The 23807-nt window shown below is 46.0% G+C and overlaps 2 protein-coding genes across 8 annotated transcripts in view; one reads left to right on the top strand and one right to left on the bottom strand.

The window, feature by feature from the left end:
* Positions 1–17111, top strand: part of LOC135513981 (phosphatidylinositol 4-phosphate 5-kinase type-1 beta-like) — a 78707-nt gene extending 61596 nt beyond the window's left edge. For 4 of the 5 annotated variants that reach the window (XM_064937050.1, XM_064937048.1, XM_064937051.1 and 1 more), the window contains 8 exons: positions 1197–1399; positions 1637–1720; positions 2413–2461; positions 2652–2736; positions 4146–4301; positions 10749–10866; positions 12302–12431; positions 15995–17109. In XM_064937050.1, the coding sequence (XP_064793122.1) occupies positions 1197–1399; positions 1637–1720; positions 2413–2461; positions 2652–2736; positions 4146–4301; positions 10749–10866; positions 12302–12431; positions 15995–15997 (828 nt within the window). In that variant the 3' untranslated portion in view covers positions 15998–17109. Of the gene's footprint in view, positions 1–1196; positions 1400–1636; positions 1721–2412; positions 2462–2651; positions 2737–4145; positions 4302–10748; positions 10867–12301; positions 12432–15994 lie in introns of all 5 variants that reach the window. The other variant, XM_064937047.1, reaches the window with a different exon arrangement.
* A 49-nt stretch (positions 17112–17160) lies between these two features.
* LOC135513980 (ceramide transfer protein-like) overlaps positions 17161–23807 on the bottom strand; it is a 44293-nt gene continuing 37646 nt past the window's right edge. For all 3 annotated transcript variants that reach the window (XM_064937044.1, XM_064937046.1, XM_064937043.1), the window contains 7 exons: positions 20171–20266; positions 19833–19965; positions 19643–19713; positions 19405–19533; positions 19132–19261; positions 18753–18890; positions 17161–18305 (listed from right to left, as the gene is read on the bottom strand). In XM_064937044.1, the coding sequence (XP_064793116.1) occupies positions 18763–18890; positions 19132–19261; positions 19405–19533; positions 19643–19713; positions 19833–19965; positions 20171–20266 (687 nt within the window). In that variant the 3' untranslated portion in view covers positions 17161–18305; positions 18753–18762. The remainder of the gene's footprint in view (positions 18306–18752; positions 18891–19131; positions 19262–19404; positions 19534–19642; positions 19714–19832; positions 19966–20170; positions 20267–23807) is intronic.

Raw genomic sequence — 23807 nt, 5'->3', positions numbered from 1 at the left:
AGATTCCGGACTTAAACCAAGGCCAACACCGCTCCAACTGGTCAGATTCCGGACTTAGACCAAGGCCAACACCGCTCCAACTGGTCAGATTCCGGACTTAGACCAAGGCCAACACCGCTCCAACTGGTCAGATTCCGGACTTAAACCAAGGCCAACACCGCTCCAACTGGTCAGATTCCGGACTTAGACCAAGGCCAACACCGCTCCAACTGGTCAGATTCCGGACTCAGACCAAGGCCAACACCGCTCCAACTGGTCAGATTCCGGACTTAGACCAAGGCCAACATGGCTCCAACTGGTCAGATTCCGGACTTAGACCAAGGCCAACACCGCTCCAACTGGTCAGATTCCGGACTTAGACCAAGGCCAACACCGCTCCAACTGGTCAGATTCCGGACTCAGACCAAGGCCAACACCGCTCCAACTGGTCAGATTCCGGACTCAGAACAAGGCCAACACCGCTCCAACTGGTCAGATTCCGGACTCAGACCAAGGCCAACACCGCTCCAACTGGTCAGATTCCGGACTCAGACCAAGGCCAACACCGCTCCAACTGGTCAGATTCCGGACTCAGACCAAGGCCAACACTGCTCCAACTGGTCAGATTCCGGACTCAGACCAAGGCCAACACCGCTCCAACTGGTCAGATTCCGGACTCAGACCAAGGCCAACACCGCTCCAACTGGTCAGATTCCGGACTTAGACCAAGGCCAACACCGCTCCAACTGGTCAGATTCCGGACTTAGACCAAGGCCAACACCGCTCCAACTGGTCAGATTCCGGACTCAGACCAAGGCCAACACCGCTCCAACTGGTCAGATTCCGGACTCAGACCAAGGCCAACACCGCTCCAACTGGTCAGATTCCGGACTCAGACCAAGGCCAACACCGCTCCAACTGGTCAGATTCCGGACTCAGACCAAGGCCAACACCGCTCCAACTGGTCAGATTCCGGACTCAGACCAAGGCCAACACCGCTCCAACTGGTCAGATTCCGGACTCAGACCAAGGCCAACACCGCTCCAACTGGTCAGATTCCGGACTTAGACCAAGGCCAACACCGCTCCAACTGGTCAGATTTCGGACTTAGGCCAACACCGCTCCAACTGTTTCCACTCTTTGCTAGCCTACGGGTTGTTTTGATGTTATTTCAGATCATGGTAATTAACTGTGTGGTTTCATGTTGTGTGCTGCAGGTGTTGGAGAGCTTTAAGATCATGGACTACAGTCTGCTTCTGGCCGTGCATGTCCTGGACCAGAGCCCGAAGGAGGGCGGCGAGCCGGGCCAGGCAGTGGGGGATGGCAAGCGGCCCGTGGCCCAGAGGGTCCTCTACTCCACAGCCATGGAGTCTATCCAGGGGGACGGCAAGGCTGCCGAGGCCCACACCACAGACGACACGTGAGTCAGCTCACCTCAGTCATACTGCCCATACACATTCAAAGACAACCACACGTACAGTACACAATCATATACACTGTAATAGCTTGATGACATTTACACGTACACACACTCACATTCACATACACTGAAAAATACATGGCAAAACTCTTACAAACAATGATCAAAACCCTTAATGTGTCTCCTGACCTGACTACATTCTGTGACTGGACCTGCATTTACTGGGCTGAATTTCAGGATGGGTGGAATTCCTGCCAAGTCACACAAAGAAGAGAAGCTGCTTATTTTCCTGGGCATCATCGACATCCTGCAGTCATACAGGTTTAACATTACTTCATAACATGCTATATTATATAGCATAATAACATACTATAATGTTCTGTAACATGGAGGGTTCGTTGCTACGCCCACAGACTAGTTAGCATTACATATTCTGATTGATTGGATATCAAGCAGCCACTCTCATGGGTCCTTAAAGCATCCTTTTCTACCCAACTCTGTTAATAAGGGTTCTGTAGTTATCAGTCTTTCCTATTCACTCTGGTGAAGCATTGATTTTCTGTCCCAATGCAGGGAGTAAGGGAGAGAGAGGATGTAGTGAGAGGGAGAGAGAAGCTCCTCAGTGTGACAAGCCTCGAGGGCCAGAGAGACAGAAGTGTCCCTAAAGCTTGTTCCCTTGTCCGTATCTCAGCATCTCTAAGCTGACCTCAGGACCTGTCTGTCAGTGTCTTGGCTGGGGAGTTACATAATGATATCATTCCCCATATATCTTTTCATATTAATCCTCTTCCCTTGCCAACTGTTTGCTTGCCTCAGTCCATCAATTGCAGTGTCAAATGTAACTAGAATGGGAGCATATTATGTAACATTAAATGTAATATTGCTGTGTTTCCTGTTCTGTCTTTGGTGTCAACGGGAAGCATCTCAGGTTTTGGGTGACGGGGCTTGGTGACGGGTTGGGTTTGTTGCATAACAAGCTCTTTTTGTGACAAGACTTCTTGTTTCCCCCCCAGATTCATTAAGAAGTTGGAACACTCATGGAAGGCCCTGGTCTACGACGGCGTGAGTTGATATGCTGCTGATTACATGTGTCCTTCTGAACACACTGTTCATAGGTTCCATTCTCATTGATCCCAATTTGTAAGTCGCTCTGGATAAGAGCGTCTGCTAAATGACTTAAATGTAAATGTAAATGTAATCTCAAATAGCACTCCCTGATAAAAGCCTGTATTGTCTTCTGTTCTGTCCTCAGGACTCTGTCTCGGTGCACCGGCCTGGTTTCTATGCCAACCGATTCCTCAAGTTCATGAGCACTTCGGTGTTCCGGAAGACTCAGAGTAAGTCTGCTGGCTTCTGTTCCTCAGTCCCCTATGACAGGGATACATTTAAGACTCAAGCTGTCACACATGACAGGCACTGGGATCAGAAAACAAGTGTAATGGTATAAGGGGTATGAGGGCTGAGACTACAATAACACTATGTCGGTGTGTCACGTACAGTTTAGTCAACTTTAAACCATTGGAAATGTTTGTACAGATTGATTTGTTAGTCACCTGCTGTGTTGAAGGCAACAACGCAGCTGTGTTGATGTACGGTATACATTTCTCCTGTAAGAGGACGTGATTGTGTTGTCAGTCAATTAAATAGGTCAGGTTTCAGGTTTCTCCCTCAGCTCCTCTCGCTGTGCTTTATGCTGACATACTTATATAGATTCTTGGCGAAAGCGACTTACGGTAATGTGTCCATACATACATTTATGTAGTTGCATATTTTAGTAGTTCTGTTCTGCCTTTAGTTCTTTCCCCAGAAATATCTTGTTATCAGAGAGGTGTTTAGTTTCTCCCTATTAACAGGAGTCTATGGTTGTCCTCTGTTTGGGTGCTGGCCATGCCAGTCCCCCAGTGGGGGTAATTTAGGAACCCACCCCAGTGGCTGAAGCCCTTCTCACTTCAGGGTTTTGACTTGTGGAATGTTTCATGTTAAGATGAAATAAAGGCGTGTGCAATGCTGATTTAATGAAGATGGTTTCTGCTATGGTTCGGGATTTAGATGCTTGGTATTATTATGGCAATGCTTCTGCACAGTTAGATACATTGGGGAGGGATTTCATGCTCTGCTTGGGAGTCAGAATGGAACATCGGGGGACAGTTTCATAATGATCATTATGCGTTAACAGTTTGATCATTTTACTGCTACTTTGGGAAAGACACTTCAAGCTTGATTATGTACGATAATGGTTGCAATCAGGGTAATCTGTTCCCTCCATCTCGCCCTCTTTCTCTCTTGCTCTACCCCTTCACTCTCATTCCTACCCCCTCACTCTCTCCCCAACCCTCTCTTTCTTTCTTGCTCTACCCCTTCACTCTCATTCCTACCCCCTCACTCTCTCCCCAACCCCCTCTTTCTCTCTTGCTCTACCCCTTCACTCTCATTCCTACCCCCTCACTCTCTCCCCAACCCCCTATTTCTTTCTTGCTCTACCCCTTCACTCTCATTCCTACCCCCTCACTCTCTCCCCAACCCCCTCTTTCTCTCTTGCTCTACCCCTTCACTCTCATTCCTACCCCCTCACTCTCTCCCCAACACCCTATTTCTCTCTTGCTCCCTCTCTCTCCTTATCTTCCTCTCTCCCTTCCCTCCACTCTCCTTTTCTCTTCCCCCACCACTCGTTTCTGTCTCCCTCTCTCTTTTACCTCGCTCCCCATCCCACTCCCCTCTCTTTCTCTCTCTCTCTGTCTCTCTGCAGCCATTCGCTTCTCCCCTTCTAAGAGGACTCGTACATCCATCCCTGCTCTGAAGTCATCCTCTCAGGAGATCCTGTCATCTCAGAAGGAAGAGAAGGAGGAGGAGAGGAGGCAGAGTCTGGGAGGAGCACGCAGTCTGGCCAGTCTAGACGGACAAGGTAGACCAGCACACGATTATCAATCATCCACACATTCATGTGTTGTAAAAACCTGAGAGAAATCACTTCCCAGATATGTCATGTAGACCATACCTCTCATTATGTCTGGACCGATGGGCCTTCGAAAACCACTTGGTCCCCGTAAACTAGTCCTTCAGTAGTGCCATAGTGTCTCCACCTCCAGCCCCCACTGAAATGTTACCTCACCGGAAAGAAAACACAGTCTATATCCAGTTATTAACAGCCAGTCCTCCTAACTCATCCCTCTCGCTGTCTCTCGCGCTGTCTCTCTCTCGGTGTCTCTCTCACTCTCTCTCTGTCTCTCTTTCTCTGTCTCTCTTTCTCTGTCTCTCTCGCTGTCTCTCTCGCTGTCTCTCTTTCGCTCTCTCTCTCGCTGTCTCTCTTCCGCTCTGTCTGTCTCTGTGTGAGTGATTGAGTTAGCGTTATTCATGTAAACTCTTTCTGTGTCTCTTGAGGAGTCATTATCAGTCCCTGACTCCAGTGGCTGGCTGGATTAGAATCAGACCCTGACTCCAGTGGCTGGCTGGATTCGAATCAGGCCCTGACTCCAGTGGCTGGCTGGATTAGAATCAGGCCCTGACTCCAGTGGCTGGCTGGATTAGAATCAGGCTCTGACTCCAGTGGCTGGCTGGATTAGAATCAGGCCTTGACTCCAGTGGCTGGCTGGATTCGAATCAGGCCTTGACTCCAGTGGCTGGCTGGATTCGAATCAGGCCCTGACTCCAGTGGCTGGCTGGATTAGAATCAGGCCCTGACTCCAGTGGCTGGCTGGATTAGAATCAGGCCCTGACTCCAGTGGCTGGCTGGATTCGAATCAGGCCTTGACTCCAGTGGCTGGCTGGATTCGAATCAGGCCTTGACTCCAGTGGCTGGCTGGATTCGAATCAGGCCCTGACTCCAGTGGCTGGCTGGATTAGAATCAGGCCCTGACTCCAGTGGCTGGCTGGATTAGAATCAGGCCCTGACTCCAGTGGCTGGCTGGATTAGAATCAGGCCCTGACTCCAGTGGCTGGCTGGATTAGAATCAGGCCCTGACTCCAGTGGCTGGCTGGATTAGAATCAGGCCCTGACTCCAGTGGCTGGCTGGATTAGAATCAGGCTCTGACTCCAGTGGCTGGCTGGATTAGAATCAGGCCTTGACTCCAGTGGCTGGCTGGATTCGAATCAGGCCTTGACTCCAGTGGCTGGCTGGATTCGAATCAGGCCCTGACTCCAGTGGCTGGCTGGATTCGAATCAGGCCCTGACTCCAGTGGCTGGCTGGATTAGAATCAGGCCCTGACTCCAGTGGCTGGCTGGATTAGAATCAGGCCCTGACTCCAGTGGCTGGCTGGATTAGAATCAGGCCTTGACTCCAGTGGCTGGCTGGATTAGAATCAGGCCTTGACTCCAGTGGCTGGCTGGATTCGAATCAGGCCCTGACTCCAGTGGCTGGCTGGATTAGAATCAGGCCCTGACTCCAGTGGCTGGCTGGATTAGAATCAGGCCCTGACTCCAGTGGCTGGCTGGATTAGAATCAGGCCCTGACTCCAGTGGCTGGCTGGATTTGAATCAGGCCTTGACTCCAGTGGCTGGCTGGATTAGAATCAGGCCTTGACTCCAGTGGCAGGCTGGATTAGAATCAGGCCCTGACTCCAGTGGCTGGCTGGATTCGAATCAGGCCTTGACTCCAGTGGCTGGCTGGATTAGAATCAGGCCCTGACTCCAGTGGCTGGCTGGATTAGAATCAGGCCCTGACTCCAGTGGCTGGCTGGATTAGAATCAGGCCCTGACTCCAGTGGCTGGCTGGATTAGAATCAGGCCCTGACTCCAGTGGCTGGCTGGATTAGAATCAGGCCCTGACTCCAGTGGCTGGCTGGATTCGAATCAGGCCCTGACTCCAGTGGCTGGCTGGATTCGAATCAGGCCCTGACTCCAGTGGCTGGCTGGATTCGAATCAGGCCCTGACTCCAGTGGCTGGCTGGATTCGAATCAGGCCCTGACTCCAGTGGCTGGCTGGATTAGAATCAGGCCCTGACTCCAGTGGCTGGCTGGATTTGAATCAGGCCTTGACTCCAGTGGCTGGCTGGATTCGAATCAGGCCCTGACTCCAGTGGCTGGCTGGATTCGAATCAGGCCCCTTTCCACAATAGTAACTCAGCGTCATGACTCTTCCTCTACGGTAACACCACTGTTGGCCAAACTGTTGGCCAATACTTCCGGCGCCGACAGAGATGGCCGCCTCGCTTCGCGTTCCTAGGAAACTATGCAGTTTTTTTTTTTTTTTACGTGTTATTTCTTACATTAGTACCCCAGGTCATCTTAGGTTTCATTACATACAGTCGAGAAGAACTACTGAATATAAGATCAGCGTCAACTCACCATCAGTACGACCAAGAATATGTTTTTCGCGACGCGGATCCTGTGTTCTGCCTTACAAACAGGACAACGGAATGGATCGCATGCAGCGACCCAAAAAAACGACTCCAAAAAAGAGGGAAACGAGGCGGTCTTCTGGTCAGACTCCGGAGACGGGCACACCGTGCACCACTCCCTAGCATTCTTCTTGCCAATGTCCAGTCTCTTGACAACAAGGTTGATGAAATCTGCGCAAGGGTAGCATTCCAGAGGGACATCAGAGACTGTAACGTTCTGTGCTTCACGGAAACATGGCTCACTGGAGAGACGCTATCCGAAGCGGTGCAGCCAACGGGTTTCTCCACGCATCGCGCCGACAGAAACAAACACCTTTCTGGTAAGAAGAGGGGTGGGGGCGTATGCCTTATGGCTAACGAGACATGGTGCGATGAAAGAAACATACAGGAACTCAAATCCTTCTGTTCACCTGATTTAGAATTCCTCACAATCAAATGTAGACCGCATTATCTACCAAGAGAATTCTCTTCGATTATAATCACAGCCGTATATATCCCCCCCCCAAGCAGACACAACGATGGCTCTGAACAAACTTTATTTAACTCTTTGCAAACTGGAAACCATTTATCCGGAGGCTGCATTCATTGTAGCTGGGGATTTTAACAAGGCTGATCTGAAAACAAGACTCCCTAAATTTTATCAGCATATCGATTGCGCAACCAGGGGTGGAAAAACCTTGGATCACTGTTACTCTAACTTCCGTGATGCATATAAGGCCCTGCCCCGCCCCCCCTTTCGGAAAAGCTGACCACGACTCCATTTTGCTGATCCCTGCCTACAGACAGAAACTGAAACAAGAAGCTCCCACGCTGAGGTCTGTCCAACGCTGGTCCAACCAAGCTGACTCCACACTCCAAGACTGCTTCCATCACGTGGACTGGGACATGTTTCGTATTGCGTCAGATAACAACATTGACGAATACGCTGATTCGGTGTGCGAATTCATTAGAACGTGCGTTGAAGATGTCGTTCCCATAGCAACGATTAAAACATTCCCTAACCAGAAACCGTGGATTGATGGCAGCATTAGCGTGAAACTGAAAGCGCGAACCACTGCTTTTAATCAGGGCAAGGTGTCTGGTAACATGACCGAATACAAACAGTGCAGCTATTCCCTCCGCAAGGCTATCAAACAAGCTCAGCGTCAGTACAGAGACAAAGTAGAATCTCAATTCAACGGCTCAGACACAAGACATGTGGCAGGGTCTACAGTCAATCACGGACCACAGGAAGAAATCCAGCCCAGTCACGGACCAGGATGTCTTGCTAACAGGCAGACTAAATAACTTTTTTGCCCGCTTTGAGGACAATACAGTGCCACTGACACGGCCTGCAACGGAAACATGCGGTCTCTCCTTCACTGCAGCCGAGGTGAGTAAAACATTTAAACGTGTTAACCCTCGCAAGGCTGCAGGCCCAGACGGCATCCCCAGCCGCGCCCTCAGAGCACGCAAAGACCAGCTGGCTGGTGTGTTTACGGACATATTCAATCAATCCCTATACCAGTCTGCTGTCCCCACATGCTTCAAGAGGGCCACCATTGTTCCTGTTCCCAAGAAAGCTAAGGTAACTGAGCTAAACGACTACCGCCCCGTAGCACTCACTTCCGTCATCATGAAGTGCTTTGAGAGACTAGTCAAGGACCATATCACCTCCACCCTACCTGACACCCTAGACCCACTCCAATTTGCTTACCGCCCAAATAGGTCCACAGACGATGCAATCTCAACCACACTGCACACTGCCCTAACCCATCTGGACAAGAGGAATACCTATGTGAGAATGCTGTTCATCGACTACAGCTCGGCATTCAACACCATAGTACCCTCCAAGCTCGTCATCAAGCTCGAGACCCTGGGTCTCGACCCCGCCCTGTGCAACTGGGTACTGGACTTCCTGACGGGCCGCCCCCAGGTGGTGAGGGTAGGTAACAACATCTCCTCCCTGCTGATCCTCAACACTGGGGCCCCACAAGGGTGCGTTCTGAGCCCTCTCCTGTACTCCCTGTTCATCCACGACTGCGTGGCCATGCACGCCTCCAACTCAATCATCAAGTTTGCGGACGACACAACAGTGGTAGGCTTGATTACCAACAACGACGAGACGGCCTACAGGGAGGAGGTGAGGGCCCTCGGAGTGTGGTGTCAGGGAAATAACCTCACACTCAACGTCAACAAAACTAAGGAGATGATTGTGGACTTCAGGAAACAGCAGAGGGAACACCCCCCTATCCACATCGATGGAACAGTAGTGGAGAGGGTAGCAAGTTTTAAGTTCCTCGGCATACACATCACAGACAAACTGAATTGGTCCACTCACACAGACAGCATCGTGAAGAAGGCGCAGCAGCGCCTCTTCAACCTCAGGAGGCTGAAGAAATTCGGCTTGTCACCAAAAGCACTCACAAACTTCTACAGATGCACAATCGAGAGCATCCTGGCAGGCTGTATCACCGCCTGGTACGGCAACTGCTCCGCCCTCAACCGTAAGGCTCTCCAGAGGGTAGTGAGGTCTGCACAACGCATCACCGTGGGCAAACTACCTGCCCTCCAGGACACCTACACCACCCGATGTTACAGGAAGGCCATAAATATCATCAAGGACATCAACCATCCGAGCCACTGCCTGTTCACCACGCTATCATCCAGAAGGCGAGGTCAGTACAGGTGCATCAAAGCTGGGACCGAGAGACTGAAAAACAGCTTCTATCTCAAGGCCATCAGACTGTTAAACAGCCACCACTAACATTGAGTGGCTGCTGCCAACACACTGACACTGACTCAACTCCAGCCACTTTAATAATGGGAATTGATGGGAAATGATGTAAATATATCACTAGCCACTTTAAACAATGCTACCTTATATAATGTTACTTACCCTACATTATTCATCTCATATGCATACGTATATACTGTACTCTATATCATCGACTGCATCGTTATGTAATACATGTATCACTAATCACTTTAACTATGCCACTTTGTTTACATACTCATCTCATATGTATATACTGTACTCAATACCATCTACTGTATCTTGCCTATGCTGCTCTGTACCATCACTCATTCATATATCCTTATGTACATATTCTTTATCCCCTTACACTGTGTATAAGACTGTAGTTTAGGAATTGTTAGTTAGATTACTTGTTGGTTATTACTGCATTGTCGGAACTAGAAGCACAAGCATTTCGCTAGACTCGCATTAACATCTGCTAACCATGTGTATGTGACAAATAAAATTTGATTTGATTTGAAGAGATGAGGGTGCAGACTTCTGAGTAGGAGAGAGAAGTCTTGTTTCATATTGCAACATAGCTACTTTAGTTTATATGAAATCTTATTTTAACTAAACAACACCTTTGTGCACGTTCTATGTCCAACCTTCATATAACATACCATAAAGACATTTATATTTTTTACATGTACAGTTTCATTTTCAATAGCTTACTCTACGTATTCTAGTGAACCAATTCCATGCATACCTTCGGTCTTGTTAGAAAACCCTATTTTGAGGGATAAAAGGTTCTTGTAGGGACAATTACATAATAATTGTATGCACAATACATGGTTGTTTTATTATCTCATCTAATTAAACTAATTCAAACCCATGTTCTGTCCTGTAGCTTCGACATCCAGTCTGTACTGTAGGTCTTTAGATCATGTGTTAAATTAATAGCACAGCACAAGCACCCAGGACTTTGTCCTTGCCCTGTCACATCTGCACACTCTTTTGGGGTTTAGGCCCAGGTTGTTGTTATACAAATACAGTTAATAATACATTGACTGACTGAAGGCATTATCAGTGAGGTCATGGCTTTGTGTGTATCTCTCAGTAAGGCCATGGCTTTGTGTGTATCTCTCAGTGAGGTCATGGCTTTGTGTGTATCTCTCAGTAAGGCCATGGCTTTGTGTGTAGCTCTCAGTGAAGCCATCGCTATGTGTGTAGCTCTCAGTGTGGCCATGGCTTTGTGTGTATCTCTGTGAGCTCATGGCTTTGTGTGTTTCTCCCAGTGTTTGGCTCCTACCTGCGTCCTGACCTAGTCCCTGACACCCCATCTTCCTACGAGGGCTCCTCCATGGGAACCATCTCCTCCTCCTCCATCAACCTGGAGACCCAGTCTGAAGACAGGTACCTCTCTCCCCTCCCTCCACTCCCTCCCTCCCTCCCTCCCTCCCTCCCGGAGACTCTCTGTTCCCTCCATCCCCTCTATCCGAGGACCCCTTCCACCTGTCCTCTCAAAGGTCCAATTATAATCAGATATATTTACACTCTTGTGTAAATATTGGCAACAATGATTTTGACCTGGGACACCAGGTGAGTAAACGATTGAGCTAATCAGTGACTAAACCAACTAACCCTGCAGATCAGATCACCAGCAGGGCCCCTGAGTGGCTCAGCCCTGCCTGCCATAGGGATTCCCCTGAGGGGACAGTGTGACAAGAAGAGTGCGAGGGTGGAGAGTACAATGTAAATAATAACCGGGGAAATCACTGAGCTACCTGGGAGGCCAGATGGAAAACATAGGACTCAACCTGTTGTGATGACAAGCCACAAGGAACAGGTGACTCAGAGTCCTCAGGCTTTGTGACAGTATGTTATACACTAGAGATAGATACCCTGGAAGAGCCAAGAAAACCCTCACTGGACAGTTATTCACATTGCTCAACCTACATCCAGTTCAGATGCAGTGTGCAGGCCATAAACCATGGACTTAAAATTCTAACCTCCCTCTAGAAAGAACTGTTTATTTTCCTCTCATCTCTCCCCCCAGCTAGCTAGCTGTCTGGTCTGGTCTGGTCTGGTTCGGTTCTAACCCAACATGAAGTCTCCATTGTGATGCCTGCCTGGTCTTCTCAGGCACCTGTCTGTTGCCCTAAATTTGTCTATCAATGTGTTTGATGAATATTTGACTCCAGGCTTTCAGAAGGTCTGATTAAGAGACATTGTTAGAAGAAAGAGCGTAATTTTCTGACAGGGTGACTTTTTCTATGTATGTACATAATCCTTCTTCTGAGGTGTGTGCCTGCATGTCACCTTTAAGAGGGGTAGGCAATAACATGCCATAAAATGGAAAACACATTCCTGAATTTAAGCAAAGTCAGGAGTCAGCTGACATGCATCAAGGAAATAGCCTGTTTCAGATGTACCCCAGCCCCCAGTGCCCCCTGCTGTTCACGCGATGCTGTGTTTTAAAGGACCTTTATTTTCCCTGATTATTTGGGACTCTTTTTAGAGGTCCATAACCCAGTAAAGGAGTTCCACATAATGTCCCAGAATTCCCTTACTTAAATGAACTTATCCTGTTTGTAAAGTTCTTAGACATTAACTTCCCCTAGAGAGAGCTCTAGTCTATAGCCAGACACCAGACACACAGGTTTTCCTCTGTTTCCCTGAAGGGGGTTTCACCTGGTTGTCATTTTCATGTTGGATTCTTTGATTTGCTATTCAGTTAATCTTGCACTATGGTCAAAAGAAGGGAGCTACGTAGGGAATAGGGTGCCATTTGGGACTCTTATTTGTATATCTACTTATGTGTGTTTCTTGTTCTCCTGTTTCCGCTCAGAGATGAAATGGCGTCCAGCTCAACATTCACCCTGCAGGACAGCGCCATCTGTCTGACTTCAGAGCAGAGCACCATGGACGTAGAGGTGGACATGGACCGGGATGATGGCTCAGTGCTCGATGTCTACTTAGTGAGTATTCACTCACTGGGTGTGTCCCAAATTACACCCTATTCCCTACATAATGCACTACTTTTGACCAGGGCCCATAGGGCTCTGCTCAACACCCTATTTCCGATAAGAAGATACATTTTAAAAAGTTTTCTGCTCAAGGTTTTTTTTTAAACCTTTATTTAACTAGGCAAGTCAGTTAAGAACAAATTATTATTTTCAATGAAGGCCTAGGAACAGTGTGTTAACTGCCTTGTTCAAGGGCAGAATGACAGATTTTTACCTTGTCAGCTCGGGGATTCGATCTTGTAACCTTTAGGTTCTAACCACTAGGCTACCTGCCGCCCCAACATGACATGTTCTACTCTGATTGAGCCACTGTCTCCTGTATTCCTGGCCCTGAGTGGGCTCTAGGAAATGTATCCTCCATATTTATTCATCTGGCAGATAAACACACCCCTTTTAATCAATTCAGAGTCAAAGATAATGTAGGTGAAACCTTTGGTTTTCAAATCAAATCAAATTGTATTTGTCACGTGCCGAATACCCCTTACAGTGAAATGCTTACTTACGAGCCCTTAACCAACAATGCCTTTTTAAAAAAAATAAGTGGTAAGTAATAAATAGATCAAATAATTAAACAGCAGCAGTAAAATAACAATAGTGAGGCTATTTACAGGGGGTACCGGTACAGAGTCAATGTGCGCGGGGGGGGGGCACCGGTTAGTTGAGGTAATATGTAAATGTAGGTAGAGTTAAAGGGACCATGCATAAATAATAAACAGAGTGTAGCAGCAGTGTAAAAGGGGGAAGGCAATGCAAATAGTCTGAGTAGCCCGTTGATTAGCTGTTCAGGAGTCTTATGGCTTGGGGGTAGAAGCTGTTAAGAAGCCTTTTGGACCTAGACATGGCGCTCCGGTACCGCTTGCCGTAGAGTAGCAGAGAAAACAGACTGTTCTCTCTGGTGCTCTCGATGGTGCAGCTGTAGAACCTTTTGAGGACCAATGCCAAATCTTTTCAGTCTCCTGACGGGAATAGGTGTTGTCGTTCCCTCCTCACCACTGTCTTAATGTGCTTGGACCATGATAGTTTGTTGGTGATGTGGACACCAAGGAACATGAAGCTCTCAACTTGCTCCACAACAGCCCTGTCAATGAGAATGGGGGCGTGCTCGGTCCTCCTTTTCCTGTAGTCCAGAATCATGTTGTTTGTCTTGATCACGTTGAGGTAGAGGATGTGTTAGAGGTAGAGGTTGTTGTCCTGGCACCACACAGCCAGGTCTCTGACCTCCTCACTATAGGCTGTCTCATCATTGTCGGTGATCAGACCTACCACTGTTGTGTCATCAGCAAACTTGATGATGGTGTTGGAGTCGTGCCTGGCCATGCAGTCATGAGTGAACATGGGAGTACAGGAGGGGACCCCTTGTTGAGGATCAGCGTGGCGGATATGTTGTTACCTAGTCTTACCACCAGGGGACGGCCCGTCAGGAAGTCCAGGATCCAGTTGCAGAGGGAGGTGTTTAGTCCCAAGGTCCTTAGCTTACTGATGAGTTTTGAGGGCACTATGGTGTTGAATGCTGAGCTGTAGTCAATGATTGGCATTCTCAAATAGGTGTTCCTTTTGTCCAGGTGGGAAAGGGCAGTGTTGAGTACAATAGAAATTGCATTATCTGTTGGAGCGGTATGCAAATTGGAGTAGGTCTAGTGTTTCTAGGATAATGGTGTTGATGTGAGCAATGACCAGCCTTTCAAAGCACTTCATGGCTACAGACGTGCTACGGATCAGTAGTTATTTAGGCAGGTTACCTTAGTGTTCTTGGAGTTTCTCCTGATTTATCTGAGCTGATTCAGATGATAAATCAGGCTTGGGCCAAATCAAGGAAAACTGACTCTGTAGTGGACTGGCAATCTTTCAGACAATTGAGAAACAGTTGTACTATCTCGATTTAAAAAAAGCTAAATCAAACTATTTTTTAAGCTCTATCTCTGACTCAGGTGGTTATCCTTCTACATTTTGGAAAACAGTAAATGCCCTGAAGTGTTCAAATTCCTGTTCTTCCCTGCCTAAGCAAGTTTTGACTCTGGCATCATAACTGAGAAGAATGGGATAAGTGATACTTTCAATCATGTTTTTATCTCGGCAGGCTTTTTATTGTAGTTGACCCTGGTCAGTCAATCGACTGCTCTTCCCTCCGCCAGCCTCTAGCTGACTCGATGGTTAACCCATCAACTTCTAGTGAATCTTTGTTTTCATTTCAACGATTTACTACCTGTGATGTGCAAGATGCCTGGATTGATGGAAAAAAAATCCACTGGGGCTGATGTACTTGATCCATTGTTGCTGCAGCTCTCTGCCCCCCTGATTGCTGAATCATTAACCCATATGTTTAACCTGATGATTATATCTGGTACTATCCCGAAGGTTTGGAAGGTGACCCAGGTACTCCTCCTTAAATAAAGGTGAAATAAAAAATAAAAATAAAAGGTGGTGACCTAAATAATTATCACCCTATTTCTAAACTTTCTTGCCAACTAAGATATTACAATCCTTAATTAATTCTCAGCTTTCTTTTTTTATCTTTGAAAAGTATGTACATCAGTCGGGTTTCAGACCAGGTCATCGCACCAGGTCCCTCGTTATAAATGTTGTGGTTAACTGTATGTATAAAAGGCAACATTGTGCTGCCCTTTTCATTGACCTATCAAAGGCTTTCGATACTATTGATCACTCACTGCTAATTAAGAGGCTTTCCTCAATTGGCCTCGACCAGGCTGCATGTAACTGGTTTAAAAATGACTTGACAGATATAACTCAATGTCTATCTACTGATGGTGTTAAATCCTCCTGGATGTTACGAAAGGGGTTGATTCTGGGTCCTGTACTTTCTACTGTTTACATTAACAAATTGTCTGTCAGAAATTGGAACCTGCACTGTATGATGATACTGTTGTGTATTTTATTTTTTAATTTTACCTTTATTTAACCAGGCAAGTCAGTTAAGAACAAATTCTTATTTTCAATGACGGCCTAGGAACAGTGGGTTAACTGCCTGTTCAGGGGCAGAACGACAGATTTGTACCTTGTCAGCTCGGGGGTTTGAACTTGCAACCTTCCGGTTACTAGTCCAACGCTCTAACCACTAGGCTACCCTGCCGTATGTTATCGCCTCCACGGTTGACCAGGCTCTACCTGAACTACAGTCTGCCTTCATTATATTACAGAAACCTTGAAATTAGCACTGTTGTTCTCTAGAGCACATACAGAACATCAGAAAGTATTCAGACCCCTTGATTTTATCCATATTTTTTTTTTACGCTGCAGCCTTATTCAAAAATGGATTGAATTGTTTTTCAATAATAATTCAGGGCTCATCTGTAAAAGACACCTTGGTCTCTATATGACTCCCTGATAAAATACAATCAAATAAATAATTTTAAATAAAAGTCCGCTATAAAGTGTACAACTTTTGACCAGGGGCCCATAGGGCTCTGACTAGCACACCCCTGTAGGAGCAGTTCTGTCAAATGGATATAATAACCTGTATTTATAGTATTTACTCACACTGCACTCTTCTGTTTCAGTGAAAGGGGAGGCTTACAGACTACTACGATTTTGTCAATCGTCTTGACAATCGCTACACTCCATTGGACAGGGCTCCTTTGACTCCACCCCCAGCGCTGCTAAATCCACTCTGCCACTATTGCCAAACACAAAGGACTGGAATGCTCACACCTGATAGGCTGATGAACTAAAACAAGACACAAATGGAATTACATGTCAGACCTTACCAAGTGATGTTTGTTAGAGCATGTCAGTGAAGTCCCTCATGGCCTATAAAGAAAAGCATATATAGAAAATACATTAATTTGAATGTTTTCATTTTCCTGCTGACCAGAAGTTATTACACTTTCTTCATAGTAGCTGGTTGGATAATGAACATTTAGTGACATCTTGGCCATTGCAAAAGTGTAACAGTGACATGGAAAACACAAGGCCAATATGGATGAGCCTGGACTCATAATGCTGTTAAAATAACAGATATTATATTCATTCTGAAACCAAACCAAGGCCAAACTAAAGACTCATTGGCTGGTAGTTGAAGGTACCAAACCAACCAACACATTGCTATTCATTCCAATCAGACAGGATGAAAGGAGCAGTTTGAAGGCTGCTGTCGACCTGAGAGGAGACCCGGTCAATCTTCTTGGATCTTCAGCTTCATTGAAGAGGATGGCGATATACACTCTCCCCAGTCAAAATGGCACTTTGGATGTTAGTTATGATTGTAATAACTATTTTTCCTTGACGAACGTTGGGTTTTGGATTAGTGGAATATGCACACCTATGTATGTCATAAGTACAATGGTAGATTTTTTTTGATGCACAGAAACTAATTTTATAGGGAGGGGTGTCAACTGAAGATTTCTCAGGATATCCTTTGATACTGAAGAACGAGTGTGTCCTCTTGTTAACTAACCAGTAGTTTGCCTCCATTTTTAGACAGAATTCAGAATGTGTCAGATCTTCTATGATTACACCTGTCGGTTTTGATTATATATAGTTTGCTGAAGATAAATATTTTAATCACTGAATGTGAAGAATCCTATAAATAAAATGCGTTCTACTTGTTTCTTTCCCCAAAAAATCTTGAATATCAGTTGCAATCAATGCTTTGTTTAAAAAAACAGTACTCTCCATTTCCCTCATGTAGAAGACATCCTCACAACTGCAGAAATGAAGACTTACATTTCTACTTAGTGTAACAATTTTAATTTACAGAACATTACCCAAATGATAACACTTCAGACGTACAACAGAAATATACAAAGCGTGTCAATTCCTCAGACAAAATTAAAGGCTTAATGCATTCTTCAGCTGATGTCACTCCGATCATCATGGCAATGTTGTTTCTCCATGGATTCTATGACCCATCAAGCTGAGTGGAGGATTCTGACAAAAATGAGGTAAGAAATCCTGTGAAATGCTGACCCCAGTGTAGCGTCTCTGGTCGTATGATACTGTAACAGAGCTCATCCTGGTGTTTAAGGCATGACAGGTTAATGAGGGATGTGAAAAAAATGGCCACCCCATCTCCTCAAAGCCTTTGAAGTGAATGAAGAGGTCCATTTGAACACCCAATGCTGTGGTAGGCTGTACATCAGCCATACAGCTAGCTGTATGTTACACAGGGGGGCAGCAAACTCGACAGTGGATACCAACAATTGATACCTTAGTGTTTATGGGTCACATTCAACAAATGACATCCATCTATACCATACATTCAGTTCGTTGTCATAAAGGTCACCTTACTTTGAAAACAGGCGAGTTCTTCCAATTCCAGTTTGCCAACATCCTTTACTTTCAATCCCTTAACATTACATACACTGGTAAACTAATGCCTCCGTACAATCCTTTACAGCTACTGTATAATGGTGTACAAAGCTTTAGACTCCAGGGCAGGTCGTCACTATGAGAGGACAAGACGAAGGCTAGCCAAACTCACACTGCTCTCCGTAGTAAAATTAGCAGCATGAAAACAATCAGTGGTTAATGCAAACAAAGTATAATTGGAAATGTACAAAACAATTTACAAAAAGCAAAGAATTGGTTCAATTGATTCAAAATATTGCCATAGAAATTCTTGAATTTATATACAAATAGATATCCATGGACAGTTTGATGTTTGGTTGTTTTTGTGTCTCAAGTGGCAAGCAACTACTGGTAGAATAAAGCCCTAAACCAGTTTCTAGTCATTTGAAACAGATATTTCATCATGGGTAATATAGTTTGGAGACATTCTGGTAGACGGATTAATGGGTAATGTAGTCTGTGGGAGCCCCTTGAATGATCGTAAATGTAGCCATGTCTCTTCAGGATTAAATGTGTTCCCGCCTGAGAGAAAAGGAGATGGAAAGTTACCAAAAACTCATATGGCACACAATGATCCTCAACATTCATCTGATTTAACAACTGTACTTGTGTGGTAGAATGTAATTAAATATTTATTGTCTTTAAGCTTGATCCAGCAATGCTGTCTGGAAGCGGCATATGGAGGCTGTGACCCAATTGCAGAGCCCCCAAAGGCCAAATCGAGCTCCGTACAGCGATGTTGTGCACTTCCCAATTGATGTAACAATGCGGAAGGCTCCGTATCGCTCCACATTGACATGATGGTGTGATGGTAGGTCCTGTATAAACAAACTCACTTCCTTGACAACAGATCTGCGAAGCGCAAGAAGTATGAATGCCCTGACTTCTACAGAGGCCGTGCTGTACGGCCATTGCATATGCAGATTGACCATGCAGAGCCTTTTAGAGTGGGTTTGAGTTCGATGCTACCTGTAGAGGTTTAAAAGAGGATGGGTTTCCCACTGGTCTTGTCCTGGACATAGCCGGTGAAGCGTTTGAGGAACTTGGGGTACTCCCTCTTGGCCACAGCTCTGAGGACTGAGGCAGGGGCCCAGCCTCCAGGATTCACTAGGGAAAAACAACCACTCAGTCACTATATATCACTATACCAAACCATTAATCAACATTTAACTTCCATTATCCACCCACATAAAGCAGCTTGTATTTGTACATGGTCCAATAGGGAACATAGAAGAAAACAGGAGAAAAAAAACTGACATGTAGGTGGATAAACTTGACCAGGCTCATATGACAACCATGAAGTCCTCACCTAGTGGGGACCTGAAAGAACTTGGGTTGCTGTACTTACCGTTGGCCACGTAGGTGATCTTACAGAGGATGTTGTCCCTGCTGATCTCTTTGTTGCCCTCTGGAGGGCTCACAAGGGTCTGGCAGATCATGGCCACGTTGATTTTTGCACGGACACACCGGTTGGTGGGCTACAGAAAGAAAGGGAATGGATGAGAAGGTAAGAGAGCAGTAGCCAATCCCCCCCTTCCAATTCAACATTGATCGCTTGCTCTATGCCATCATATATTAAGAGCATGTATGGCAATAAGCCCTTTGTGTCTGTGGAACTCACCTGGGCGTTGTTATGATCCACAGAGAAGTTACAGACCAGCCACGTGTCTGGGTCACTCTCATTGGTTGCCAGGATCTTCCTGATAGCGGATAGGTAGAGAACGTCCCTCTGAGAGGCGGGCCATACTCTCTGAAACACAGCCATTGGCTGTCAGTCAAACATGACCAGTCTTTAGACAACCCACATGTACAAGAGCCTGACACACTAGGGTGAACCTGAACTCCAGAGGTATGATTACCTTGTGTGTCTGGTAGACTATAACAGCATTGTCTGAGAGCGTCTCCACCACGTTGAAGTTTTCAATAGTGGCTGGAAGAGAAACAGACCAAGACTAGACAAATCAACAACAATTCAAGACATTGATTGTGTGCAAAGTAACAAAATAAAATGATGACTCTAGTCTAAAAATAATCTGATGATAGACTCACTCTCCCAGTCGTTGCGTACGTCCGTGTCCCAGAAGTAGTGGCATAACTCATGTCCTGTCACACCCTTCACTGCATGGGTGGCCTTCAGAGGGTCCAGGACGATGCCGTTCTCCTCCACCTCTCTCCTGTACACCTGAGATAGCAGACAGTCACATGCATTAGCCATTATAGACCCATTCAAACCTACAGCAGCCATATTGGACCCGTTTACAGTGTGAGTGAGCAGAGCAGAGCATGTTAAACTCATCACTGTAGGTATAGTCTTCTATACTAGGCATGCAGGGGATAGTGTGTCTACTGTAGTATCTAGTTATGGTCGTCTATATGCTCATCCTCACCTTCATCTCACCCTCCTCCACCACCAGCTGCCAGTTGGCGTCTCCACCCATGTCCTGCAGGGAGTATGTCATGTGATTCTGGACCACCTCCTCCACCTGACACAGACACATCACATGTAGCAGGGCCTTGAGTCACTGTATTTTACTGTAACAGTCTGTACTACAGGCTGTTATTTGGAGATAGAGCATCACTGTCAGGGAGAATGTAAGGTATAGTATATTCAGTACACTGGGGTCCATGCCTCCTCATGCAGAGAAAGTGGGAGGGAGAAAGGGGTTAATACAGGAATCCAGTCATGCATTGCAGCATCTGCTGAGGTCAGCTCAGACCAAACAATGGATGGTGATCAGGGTAAAGCCTGATCTCAGCTTTACTCTTTTTAATTCTGTGCCTAACTGAATACTGGCACATTGCTCCTCAAGGAAACACGGCCTTTTGGTTTTTTTGCCCCCTTTTCTCCCCAATTTCATGATATTGAGTTGGTATTTACAGTCTTGCCCCATCGCTGCAACTCCCGTATGGACTCCCGTATGGAGCCGTGCGTCCTACGAAACAGCCACTGTCATGCCAGCCACTGCTTCTTGACACACTGCCAGCTTAACCCGGGAAGCCAGCCGCACCAACGTGTCAGAAGAAGAAACTCCGTACATCTGACAAATGTGTCAGCATGCAAGAGCGCGATGGGACAAGGACATCCCGGCCGACCAAACTGTCCCCTAACCCGGACAACACTGGGCCAATTGTACGGAGCCCAATGGGTCTCCCGGTCACGGCCGGCTGCGACAGAGCCTGGACTCAAACCAGGATCTCTAGAGGCACAACTAGCACTGTGATGCCGTTCCTTAGACCACTGAAGGAAATTCTAGAACTGTTGATTATTGAATCTCAGCCCCTGACCAGCTGTTTTGATTGTATAGAGCGCCATCAAGTTATAGCCAGTGGTTGTAGCAAGTTCCACTTCCCGCCATTGTACAGTGCCTTGCGAAAGTATTCGGCCCCCTTGAACTTTGCGACCTTTTGCCACATTTCAGGCTTCAAACATAAAGATATAAAACTGTATTTTTTGTGAAGAATCAACAACAAGTGGGACACAATCATGAAGTAGAACGACATTTATTGGATATTTCAAACTTTTTTAACAAATCAAAAACTGAAAAATTGGGCGTGCAAAATTATTCAGCCCCCTTAGGTTAATACTTTGTAGCGCCACCTTTTGCTGCGATTACAGCTGTAAGTCACTTGGGGTATGTCTATCAGTTTTGCACATCGAGAGACCAAAATCTTTTCCCATTCCTCCTTGCAAAACAGCTCGAGCTCAGTGAGGTTGGATGGAGAGCATTTGTGAACAGCAGTTTTCAGTTCATTCCACAGATTCTCGATTGGATTCAGGTCTGGACTTTGACTTGGCCATTCTAACACCTGGATATGTTTATTTTTGAACCATTCCATTGTAGATTTTGCTTTATGTTTTGGATCATTGTCTTGTTGGAAGACAAATCTCCGTCCCAGTCTCAGGTCTTTTGCAGACTCCATCAGGTTTTCTTCCAGAATGGTCCTGTATTTGGCTCCATCCATCTTCCCATCAATTTGAACCATCTTCCCTGTCCCTGCTGAAGAAAAGCAGGCCCAAACCATGATGCTGCCACCACCATGTTTGACAGTGGGTATGGTGTGGTCAGGGTGATGAGCTGTGTTGCTTTTACGCCAAACATAATGTTTTGCATTGTTGCCAAAAAGTTCAATTTTGGTTTCATCTGACCAGAGCACCTTCTTCCACATGTTTTGTGTGTCTCCCAGGTGGCTTATGGCAAACTTTAAACAACACTTTTTATGGATATCTTTAAGAAATGGCTTTCTTCTTGCCACTCTTCCATAAAGGCCAGATTTGTGCAATATACGACTGATTGTTGTCCTATGGACAGAGTCTCCCACCTCAGCTGTAGATCTCTGCAGTTCATCCAGAGTGATCATGGGCCTCTTGGATGCACCTCTGATCAGTCTTCTCCTTGTATGAGCTGAAAGTTTAGAGGGACGACCAGGTCTTGGTAGATTTGCAGTGTTCTGATACTCCTTCCATTTCAATATTATCGCTTGCACAGTGCTCCTTGGGATGTTTAAAGCTTGGGAAATCTTTTTGTATCCAAATCCGGCTTTAAACTTCTTCACAACAGTATCTCGGACCTGCCTGGTGTGTTCCTTGTTCTTCATGATGCTCTCTGCGCTTTTAACAGACCTCTGAGACTAAAATAAATAAGAATTTGTTCTTACCTGACTTACCTAGTTAAAGGTTAAATAAAAAATGAAATTCCCCTGTCCCAAATGTGTCATTTGCACTCCAACCTGTGAAAGTCAGCAATACGCCACAAAGCGTTTAGTCTGCCGGAAAGCTAAACCAAGAAGAAAAGGTTTAGCTAGCTAGCTACTAGGGGTGGGTAGCTAAGGGTCGAGTGCTGTGCTGTTTTTTCCAAACAGGACAACGTGTGTTGATCACTGCAATGAAGGTCTGGCTACATTTGACTTTTCACTCAGTGTCTTACGGCCTAGCAATAGCGGTCTAATCTGTTAAAAGCTGTCCATGCCACCCAAAAAGCCAACTTTGTGCAACAGGAAAATACATCTGTAGCTAGCTAGCCAGTAACTAGTTAGTTCTCAACTAACTAGCTAATTGGCTTGGGTAGTATGCCACATATGAAATAGCCAGGATGGTTTTTCAATACCATTGAAACAATTTCCCACAAAAATTGCCCTTGAGCAAAACATTTATCCCCCCACAATTGTTCTTCGCCCAGGGGTGCTACAATGCAGGGTGTTGGGAAAAGCAGAAGGTACATTTCCCGTTATAAGCAATGGACAATAAAGTATCTATTCCCTCCATGTTATTGTCACCAGATGACTCTGCACATCTCTACACCTACACCGCTGTTGTCTCAATTGCACCACTGTTCAAGTATTCCATGTATTGTACGATACTGCCATTATTGTATGTACGGCTACTATTTAATTGTGCTATGTAAACTATCCTGTATATTCAGAACAAATAAACGGAGTTTCTTACTATGCCTACCTAAATATTTGACACTGTGAAAGACTAAATGTCTATTACCTACTTTTGAGTATTATTGTGAATGAGTTGTGCATTACCCCGGCCAAACCTTCCCCTAACCCGGACGACGTTGAGCCAATTGTGCGCGCCCTATGGGACGACCGGATGTGATACAGCCTGGGATCGAACCAGGGCCTGTCGTGACCCCTACATGTAGCTTAGTCAGTGTATGGGACTTCTCCATACACTAAGCTACATGTAGCTTAGTCAGTGTATGGGACTTCTCCATACACTAAACTACATGTAGCTTAGTCAGTGTATGGGACTTCTCCATACACTAAACTACATGTAGCTTAGTCAGTGTATGGGACTTCTCCATACACTAAACTACATGTAGCTTAGTCAGTGTATGGGACTTCTCCATACACTAAGCTACATGTAAAACCGTTTCCGTCTTTATAAGTAGACTTTGTTCACTTACATTTTTTTTACATGTTGAGTTCTCTGGGGCAGCTAGCTAGCAGGATGTATAGTGGGGCCGCGCATTCTAAATTAGTTTGTTTACGTTCCAAAAAAGGTCTATAGTTAAATCT

The sequence above is a fragment of the Oncorhynchus masou genome, chromosome 25 (assembly GCF_036934945.1).
Source record: "Oncorhynchus masou masou isolate Uvic2021 chromosome 25, UVic_Omas_1.1, whole genome shotgun sequence".
Classification (NCBI taxonomy): domain Eukaryota; kingdom Metazoa; phylum Chordata; class Actinopteri; order Salmoniformes; family Salmonidae; genus Oncorhynchus; species Oncorhynchus masou.
The sequence above is the reverse complement of the archived record's forward strand: the minus strand, read 5'-3'. Positions and strand labels throughout refer to the sequence as shown.